Source organism: Limulus polyphemus, unplaced genomic scaffold (genome assembly GCF_000517525.1).
Source record: "Limulus polyphemus unplaced genomic scaffold, Limulus_polyphemus-2.1.2 Scaffold2953, whole genome shotgun sequence".
Lineage (NCBI taxonomy): Eukaryota > Metazoa > Arthropoda > Merostomata > Xiphosura > Limulidae > Limulus > Limulus polyphemus.
In genome coordinates, this window is record NW_013668563.1 from 98,443 (window position 1) to 109,076 (window position 10,634).

Sequence of the window (10,634 nt, forward strand, 5' to 3'; positions counted from 1 at the left end):
ATTAACAAACGGAGGCGTAACAATATTACTAAAAACTGCAAACAAAGCCTTTAAAAATTAAAAATTCTCATGAATAACAAGAAAAGAAATCAGCTATAAGGTGGAAAACATGGTGATTACATCCAAGATTGTGGTGAATCAATAACTTATGACAAAGCACGGAGACAATAATCTGAAGATGGAAATATTCCATATGCTCCAACTGAGATAATGAGTTCATTATTTAAAGAAATGAGTCCACGAGTAAATGAATGAGGCAGTGTTGTAGGGTACGTTATTTTTCACTAAATGTAAATTTTTGCGTTGTTGTTGGTCATGTAGGAGATTTCACATCACGTGATGGGCGCAACATAATGACTAGAACTGTCTTGAAAGTTTAAGAAGTGATATGAGAAGCATAAAAACGCGAATAAATCTGATGTAGTGAAATATTAGTAAGTATACGAATTTATTACTGAGTTAGTTAGTTTGTTAATCAATTGGACAATCCATTCCAGTTTCTGAATATTGAAACTGTATTTTAATGAAACATTAGAGCTATTAGAATTATCTTACGTACGAAGCAATAAAAAAGCATGTAAAATTGTTGTGTTAGCGTCCACAGTGAACTTAGGCCTATCAGTGGACATAAGCAAAGCTAATTTGTGGTACTTGAAGGTAAAGAAATAAAACGTGTTTTTAATCATTTAGTGGACTGCATTACTTTTTATCGAATACTCTAAAAAAAAACAAATAAAAAAACGCGCCCAGTACTATAAACCATTACAAAAATGCGAAGGAATTAACAATTGGTCGAACATAAATGTCTTCAAACTGTGGATCATGACTCATGAGAGCATCTAAAGGGGTTTGGGAACAACCCCCGAAGTTTCTTCCATCCCGGCAAAAAAAAAGAAAAAAAGAAGAACATACATATATAATATGTATTTATTTTATATTGCACATACATATTATATTTTACTATGTTACTATACTGTACTTTGAATAATTTTTATAATACGGCTTCCCCATTGAAATTGTTAAACAATTAAGCAAAGCTAATTTTTCCAGGAAGGGAAAATACCCAAAATGTTAAATATAAACCAAATGGAGTTATGGGAATGACAAGTATTTTTTTTAGGGGTGGTGTATTTTTCTAGGCATATTCCCACAAGAACCGAAGTCCTGGCTATGGCCTAGAATTCAGATATTCGCGCAAAACTACAGAAGAGTATCTGCACATAGTAATCCTTAATTATAAATTGATAGTTTGTTTGTTATGCAGCTTGCCAATAATACCTGTCGCTAATAGTTGGGTTACTATTATTTGACAGAATAGTGAGATTTGACCGTTACTCTTAGAGCGCATTCACGATCTCAAATGTCCTCCGGCGGGACAGAGGTAAGTTTACAGGCTCTCATGCTTAAATCCGGGGTTCGATTCCTTGTAGTGGAAACAGCAGATAGTCCAAACAACAACAACAACCCCAATTTACGAAAGACGTTTTTTCGGCAACATAACGCGAACTGTTATACCTTGAATTCACAGAGTAATTACACTAATCATTGGTCACACCCGGTGTTTCTTTTAGTATTCTACATGGTTTGCTATTGAGTGTTTTAAGGTTATAGAATATCTTTAAACTAAACTGTATGTGTATAACCGAATTATCATACTAATGATTTTTGTTTTGTTGTTGAAGAGCAGTTGTTATAATTTGTTGATTTTTATTTAACCTGACAAACTGAGGTGAGGGGATCTTGAATGCTCAGGCTCTCAAAAAGGGGTCCCGGAATGAAAATATTTGAAAATTCCTGGTCTAACAGTTAAATTCGGTTTACGAGTCTTGAGCAAAGCGTAAAATTTGGGTCTTACAGTGTTTTGAAACGTAGTTTCTGAAAAATGTTCTTTTTAGTTTCTCCCGCTCTTTTGAGGCCCCCAGTGACACAGCGGTATGTTTGCGGACTCACAGCACTAGAAACTGGGTTTCGATAACTGTGGTGGGCAGAGCACAGATAGCCCATTGTGTAGCTTTTGCTTAATTACAAACAAACAAATACTCGCTCGTTTAAAATCATCCAATACAATTTTTAAGTATCTTTCATTTGTTTCACTAAGACTTTTATAATTTATTGGTACTAAGTTTGTGAAACAGAGTTGTGTTTTCATAGCTAGACCTGTTCATATAATAGCTTTATCAGAGGGAAAAACGTTCATTAGGTGTTCCTTTGAAGCATTCATGTCATCTTGTGTTCTCTGCGTCAAATTTTATTTTGCTATTTTGTTACCTAGAAAGCGTTTTTCTTCATTTCTGTCATTAACCAGTGACTCCGGTACTGTCGTGAGGCTGTCCAGTTATTTGTGTCACAATGTGGAAAGTAAGGACTGTATGGTGTAAATGAGAAATTCAGTACATTACTTAAAATAGGAAGTTAGAAATACGTTAATTGTTTGCTGGAAAAGATTACACTACAATTTTTGAGTTTTAAAATTCAATGGTGTTTCAATATAAGTTAATTTAGGTTACTCACTGTCGTTTAAATTACGATTGTTACTGCTTGTTTTTTGTGGGTTTTTTTTCAGAATATTTGCGCAAAGTTACACGAAAGACCATTTGGGCATAACCGTCTTTCAGTTTGAGCTGATTGACTAGAGGGAAGGCAGCTTGTTAACATCTCCCTCATCCTATACTTGGGCAACTTTTGTATGACCACAGTGAGGAGCGCGTTTTTTGTGATAACAGACCGTGAACCATAAACCCAATTCACAGTCCGAGCATGCTATTCACTAGGCTACGCTCGACCCAATTTTTACCAAGATGTTGCCTTTTGATAAACCTATCCACTAGACAAGTTCGAAATGTTCGTGCTGTAGTGAAGAAAGAAAAGTCATTACGGAGTTCAAGACAGATTTGACCTTATTTCTTGCAAAAATCATCCTGGAGATTTGCCAACTTACTAAGCCTTACATTTAACGTATAACGTATAGTATTCAACTCTTGGCTTTTATTTGCTTTTTAGAAAACTGTTTTTGAAAAAAAATATTTGGAGTTTGCAGTCCTTTTGATCGCTAGAGCAATTTGTAATCGCCTTAAAACACAGCTCTTTGGTCAATATTTTTTTTCAAATAACTTGGAAATAGATAGGCCGACCGTAGGAGTTTTGCGGGGTGTAAGTTTTGAGTTTTACTTTAAATGTAGAAATATTCCAATAGAATCATAATTCTAGACTACCTTCACATAAAATATTCATTATAGCGAGCATTCGAGTTTAGCCATGAGCTATTCTTCAGGTAAGACAATTTGTAAACCTAAACGACAGTTCAAAGAACATAATGTAAAACATTACATAACATGCAACAATTATTTATGTTGTAAAACTGACACAACAGATGGCAGTATATACCAATATTATTGGTTGGCTATTATAAAGCAACACAATGGGCTATCTGTACTCAGCCCAGCACTAGTATCGAAACCCGGTTTCTAGTACTGTAAGTCCGCAGACAAACCACTATGTTACTGGGGGCAACAAAGTCATATTGAACTGTCTGCTGTGTCCACCGCGATGAATCAAACTCCGGAGTTTAGCGTTGTAAGTCTGTAAACTTACCGCTGTCCCATCAGGGAACATATTAAGATATGAAACAAATCTTATATTTTCAATGAATTATAATTTTAAATGAAGGAGTCAGTTTAAAAAATTAATAATTGAGTAAAATAATATAAATGAAAACAGAATATCGAGGATTAATTTTAGAGACATGATACAAAAATAAGAAACGAGATATGATATTTATTCTCTAGAAGTCATGATTCAAATCTCATTTTACCGTAGATGTTGTGATTTAAGATAATATGGAGTAAATTATAAAGTGTTTATATTTTAATAATTTTCAGATTCATTTCTCATTCAAAATAATACAGCTGAAAACCTGATGCAGAACAGCATTAAAAGATCCATTTACCAATTTTTATCTGAAATTTTAAAACCCATTTTGACCAATGAAATATCTAAATAACTCAGAAAAACTGAAAAAGGAAAGATTGAGGCGGAAATTGTGAACAAAATTCGATTTCATTTGTGGTTAACAGATAAAAATGCGACACCTAAACAAGTTTATTCTAAGGTGTTGTGGCTTGGTATGGCCTGGTGGTTAGGGCGCTCGACTCGCAATCTGCGGGTCGCGGGTTCAAATCCCCGTCACCAAACATGCTCGCCCTTACAGCCGTGGAGGCGTTATAATGTGATGGTTAATTCCACTATTCTTGGGCAAAAGAGTAGCTCACGAGTTGGCAGTGGGTGTTGTTGACTAGCTGTCTTCCCTCTAGTCTTTCACTGCTAAATTAGGGACGGATAGCGCAGATAGTCCTCGTGTAACTTTGCGCGAAGTTCAAACCTTTTGTTCTCCTGTTTTATGGGAAATGTGTGTCCGCGTTTATTGATGATTTATTTAAACAGTTTTGTTTAACACGCCTTTGTACGATAAACCATGCAAATGTTATATAACCAATTGATTGTGTACGTTATTTTCAGTAAAAACAAATAAATATACACCCTTTCAAGTATGGTTGATTGTTTTTATGCCATTCCTCGAGGGGTGACGGCGGCTAAGGATACATGCAAGGTTTGGTGAGAATCGGTCAAGTAGTTCGCCACTTATAAGCAGACACACACACACACACACTTTTGTCAAACAGTGGTTTAGATGTATCACAGAGTGTTGGGTGTGTTTGTATGTGTCAATAAGCCTTTGTTATTGATATACGATACTTTAAACTGGAGTAACGAGCCTCGTGAGGTCTTATTTTCTATCGTAATTAAGGACTTGCACGTGGAAGTTTCTGTATAAGTTTGATTAATAAACTTCACTAAGATTTATTATTGTAGATCTGTGACGGAGACCAGCTCCCATGATTTTATTTAGAATCGTTCACAATAGGCGCTCAGCATAAATACATATTTATCAACAAAAATCAAAAATCTCAGAATCTTTATAGTTCGATGTGCTGAAGTTGATGATGTAAATGTTTATAAAAGAAACATATATTGATAATACATAGAAGCACAATTCACAGATTGATCATCAAAAGTTTATACGACAAATACAATAAATGCTTTGTCCAGGTTATGTTTGGAACCTGCAACTGCTTTTTTCTTGTAGCATCCTGCCATCTGTTGTCAGAGTAGTAGCACTACGCATAGTGGACGAGAAGGACCAAGTCTCTGTACCAGCGTAAAGTCTTGAACGCATTGGCCATTTCTAGAAAAATGTTTAAATACATATAATTTACTGTTAACATTAGCAGAGATCGGGATATGTAATTGTATAATGTAAATATACATACAAATAAACTGTCATATAGGTATTAATATATTTAATATATATATATATATTAAAAGTAGCGGTTCCCATAATTTTTCTGAGTAGCCAGTCCATTTTTGGGGGATCAGTGGTCAGTTGATGGAGTGGCGTTACTGTATCTTACAAATAAATTTAAAATTAAAACATCTTTAAGATTTACTTTATCTTGTTCTGCGACTCATCTCAATATCTCTTGCGACCCACAGTTTTGGAATTGCTGACTTAAATGTATTAGTAAATAATAATTCAGATTGTTACTTTATTTACTGTATTTTTACAGCATCTCTTCTTATAACAGTAAAAAGGTACAAGTGCTGGAATTTGAGTGTTGCAGCTCAGTGTTCATTCTAATATGTGCATAAATTTGTTTGTTTCAGCGCAAAGCTGCACAATAGGCTATCTATACTTGTCCACCACAGGGAATCGAATCTTGGATTTAGTGTTATAAGTCTGTAAATTTACCGCTAGTTGTTCCTAGCACAAATGACATAGTTTTATTCAGAGTGCAAAATTTCTCGAAAAAAATGTAAAGGCTTTTGCATAAGAAAACTAAAAATCATGAAACAAAATTCGATGTGTTTTTTTTTTAACATAGAAATGGATTGTATAGTTAGGACCATGCGTGGTCTAGTGGTTAGCGTGCCTAGCTACGGATCAGAAGATCCAAAGTTTGAGTCTGCTATATAAAGCTGAACACGTTTCGCAGTTTCCGCTAGGGGCGCTTTATATAACTAACAATCATCCACGATCAAGAGTAGCCGTAGAGGCGGCGAGTGCTGAAAAATGGTTCCCCTTCCTCTGATCTGACCTAGCTATTTAGCCCATGTGTCGATGAAGGTGCTGTTCAGGCTAACAATATCAAATAAAGTACAATTAACTTTTTTATGATAAAATATGAAGTCTTCTATTCTCACTTTGTGGTTTTCCCTTCAGTGTTGTATCACGTAAATTAATAAGTAATTATTACATTACTGCAATAATACTAAAGATGCAGCTTACGGCGGATGGTCAGATTATGGAAAATAGTACGTTAGGAGTTACAAATGTTTACTCATAACCGTTAACTGTATATGGACATCCACTATCCAATGTTTATAATGTGTGGCAGATTAAACTGTCCAGTTTGACATGAGAACACTGCTTAAGCTCTTTTTTATTACTATGTCCGTGTGACCTGGCTAAGATTGTAAATTTAAAACTGTAAGACATTGATATGCGGCGTCCTTCTCAAGCAGAGTTCTATGATTTTGAATCACTTGTTGGTTTGTTGTTAAATACCAAGATACACGATGAGTTATCTGGGCTGTGCCCACCAGGGGTATCGAAATCCAGTTTTTAGCGCTATAATCCTTCAGAGTTACTACTGAGCCAGGGACTGAACCACTTGTTTCTGCTGGGCAACGTATCTAAGGTTGATATATATATGTGTGTCTTCTCTGAGGCCATGGTCAGTAGGTGGATCAGTTAGTGAAACGTTGTCTACAATAAACAAACCTTCCAGCAGGTTATCTTCTTTAAGGTAATGGTCAGTAGATGGATCAGTTGGTGAAACGTTGTCTCCAACAAACAAACCTCCCAGCAGGTTATCTTCTTTAAGGTAATGGTTAGCAGCTGGATCAGTTGGTGAAACGTTGTCTCCAACAAACAAACCTTCCAGCAGGTTATCTTCTTCAAGGTAATGGTTAGCAGCTGGATCAGTTGGTGAAACGTTGTCTCCAACAAACAAACCTTCCAGCAGGTTATCTTCTTTAAGGTAATAGTTAGCAGCTGGATCAGTTGGTGAAACGTTGTCTCCAACAAACAAACTTTCAAGCAGGTTATCTTCTTTAAGGTGATGGTTAGCAGCTGGATCAGTTGGTGAAACGTTGTCTCCAAAAAACAACCCTTCCAGCAGGTTGTCTTCTTTAAGGTGATGGTTAGCAGCTGGATCAGTTGGTGAAACGTTGTCTCCAAAAAACAACCCTTTCAGCAGGTTGTCTTCTTTAAGATCATAATTAGTGGGTAGATCAGTTGATAAAACGTTGTTTTCAACAAACAAACAAACATTTCAGGAGGTTTTTCATCGTAAATTAATTTTACCATACACGTGTGTCTTATTTGAAGGTAGTTGTTAGTAGGTGAATCAATTGGTTAAACTTCAAACCTTCCAGCAGGTCGTCCACCGTAAATCAATTTTACAATGTAAGTGTGTCTTATCTGAAGGTAATGCTTAGCAGATGAATCAGTTGATGAAATGTCAAACCTTCCAATAGGTTGTCCATTATAAATATATATTTTTTCAATATACGCGTGTCTTTTTTTTTGCGATCTGGTACGATTTACCGACTTAATAGAGCTTATATCTATGTGTGTATACACACACATCTACACACTCATGTATATAATTTCAAACGATGTTGAGGCTAATAAATACCTTAACACATATAAGAACGACAAATAAAACTAGGGTATAAGCCACAGTAGGAATGCATTCTACTAGGAGAGATGTCTACAGTTATAGGACCCACAAAATAGTGAAGGAATATACGTTATATCAGATGTAACCTAAATTCTCATATCTCCATAGAGCTCACATACCTGCAAGAACAACATAATGAAGTGTGAGACAACTATGGTAATATATGCAACTAATTCACGAACAAAAATATTTTTATTTCAAATTTCGATAATGGAATTCATCATACAACTTCTTCTCGTACCTGTGAGCCGTTCAAAACCGGCGTTCTTTCTTTCTGGTGTTTGTTATGTATATTGAAATTTCTGGCTCAGCTAACTCACAAAATTGATACTAATTATCATTAGCTTTTGGATGATAAAACGGAATCAAAGGCAGTAGGTATCTTTTCGGACCTACGAAAACAAGACTAAGTCTAGTCCAAGAAGTTGTACTTCAAACAAATACTCACATAGTAAACAAACTAGGCCTAGAATGAATGTTAAGCAGTGCTAAGTCACGCAGGTGTAATTAAGAAATGTTCATAGGATATTGTTAAACTTATAAAAGCTAGAGATTATTAGAGAGATGGTTTGAAAAATACTTAAAACACATAGAATACAGTGTCCCGACAGGTAGAAGGAATATTATCAGCACCCAAGAAAGTGATTACTGAGGGCAGGAGCAGTAAGTTTGTTACAAACCTGATGGAGAGTGGTCTGATGAAAAGAGTTATAAAGTCATTTAAGAAGGACTTGTAAGAGATAGTTTCCAGTGCTATGCCACATGCTCTGAAGGATGACAAATCTTAAACAACAACTTTGAATACAGTGGAATACTGAATACTTATAACATCAAGCTTTTAGGGGTAGTTACTAAAGTTTTTTCAGGCACTGATGGTAAAATGTCCCATCTGGCAAGAGGTCTAAAATATTCCTTCTGAGAGGAAACCCGTCATTGTGTTCAAGAAGAATATTCATCAGCAAGGAGGACCCAAAGAAAATCATCAATGTCTAGGGAGAATGAATGTTGGTGTTAGGTTTTCACTTACTTTTTCTCTTGGCATGTTCATTAAATGAGATGCTGAGGTGTTAAAGAACCTAGGCAATTTGACTCTTCAGTTTAAAAGATTAATTTAAGAAATATGGATTTAGTATTCCTAGACACAAGTAGTGTTGATTAAAGTAATAGTGGATTTTAGTGCCTAGAAATTGAAGCATATAAAAATGGAGGGATAAAGCTAGGCTTCCAAAAATACCCATCATAATGCCAGTAGAATGGCAAATGACTTTTCTATAAAAATACCTGCTATATCAAGAAGAAAGAACGCTTGATAAATGTTAAGAAGATGTAGAATTCACATGTTGTTCTTCCAGAAAATGGATCACATAAATCACATGTGTAAACATGAAATGAAGTCACAGTGTCGTGAAAAAGTTCAAAGAAGCAATAAGGAAGGTATTTATCGTATGGGAGCAAGCTGGAAAAGAATTCAACCCGGAATTCAGGCATTCGCCAAAGTGGCGGAAAATGAGAATTGAAAACAGGTAGTTCAGAGATAAAATTATTACCAGATTGTTGACACTGTCGATAACGGTTGAAGGCCATGTCTTCATTAAATGTATACTAAGTTAGCTTATTATAGCATGATATAAGAGGAAAGTAATTTGATGATGGTTGAAACATACTTAAAGTCTTGTTGAAAAAGACTATTTATCTATAACCGTCAAAGTTCTGGTAAGGTTACACTCAAAAGCACGCAAGAAAATGTACAAAAAAACTTACTAGAAAATATCAATTTGACGCAAATGAGAATGGACGCAATGAAATATTAAATTGCTTATAATCCAGTTTATGTCTGATAGAGGAGTAAGGTAAAAGAAGATGGATGAACTGATTTGTCCACGAGGAGCAGCCTGCAATAATACATAACAAATTCGGGAATTGAAAACATTAAGCAACAAGGTCCAAAATATTAACTTGTCAATTAATACGATTATCCAGAGTATCCTCCTGGGGGCAATAGTATAACACCTTTTATATGTGCAGATGATTGATAGCAAATAAAATCTGGACAAGATTAATCTTAGAACTGGAAAATACAATATAAGTGAAGTACTAGGTAATTTAACTAAATAAAGTATAATATGTCATCTTTGTCAGAAAACAACTTATAGAAGTAAAGTTTGCTTTAGAAATCCAAGGGCAATGAAAGTCTAGTCTTTAGCACATATTTAAAAGCATTGCTAAACACAAGACAGAAAAGAAATGAGATAAAAGAACTGAAAACCATCGGGAGTTGGGAAATGGCACAACTCTATAATGTTTCTAAAGTGGAAAGCACAATTTAGTGATCTAGTTGTTCTTTAATACTTCGAAAATAAAACTTAAGAAAGATGTCTAAGATTTCGGAGTACTGAACTAGTTACAGAATCATATTCTGGAGTTTAATCGCGTTAATGTAGTTAAGGTGAAAGGAGCAATGATTATATTTACTGAGTCATTAGTCAATTCTCTAGGGTGTGGCTTAGTGGTTAGTTTATCTGATTTGAAATCAAAGAGCTCGGGGTTCGAGATATGATTCTACTGAACATGCTTCACCTTTCAGTTATGGGTGCATTTTTAAAGTGACCGTCAATTTTGTTATTTTGTTTCGAAGCTTTTGTGGTTCGGGTGCTACTGGCTACACATATACTGCTACAAATAGTCCCTGGTCAGCTCCTGTGGTGTTAGTTGAGAGAAAGGATGGGACCCAACGTTGCTGTGTGGACTTCAGAGCTCTTAACAGTATAACCAAAAAAGACTCATATCCACTGCCACGAATTGATGATACTCAGGTTTCCATCACGTAAAAAT

The 10,634-nt window shown here is 35.3% G+C and overlaps 1 protein-coding gene across 3 annotated transcripts in view; it reads right to left on the minus strand.

The window, feature by feature from the left end:
- Window positions 1–4,359: 4,359 nt before the first annotated feature.
- The window catches only part of LOC111087990 (transcription factor 23-like), a 14,511-nt gene continuing 8,236 nt past the window's right edge, over window positions 4,360–10,634 (minus strand). Inside the window, exon 4 of one of the 3 annotated variants that reach the window (XM_022396637.1) lies at window positions 4,360–5,242. In XM_022396637.1, coding sequence (XP_022252345.1) covers window positions 5,108–5,242 — 135 coding nt within the window. In that variant the 3' untranslated portion in view covers window positions 4,360–5,107. The remainder of the gene's footprint in view (window positions 5,243–10,634) is intronic. The other 2 variants (XM_022396636.1, XM_022396635.1) reach the window with 2 other exon arrangements.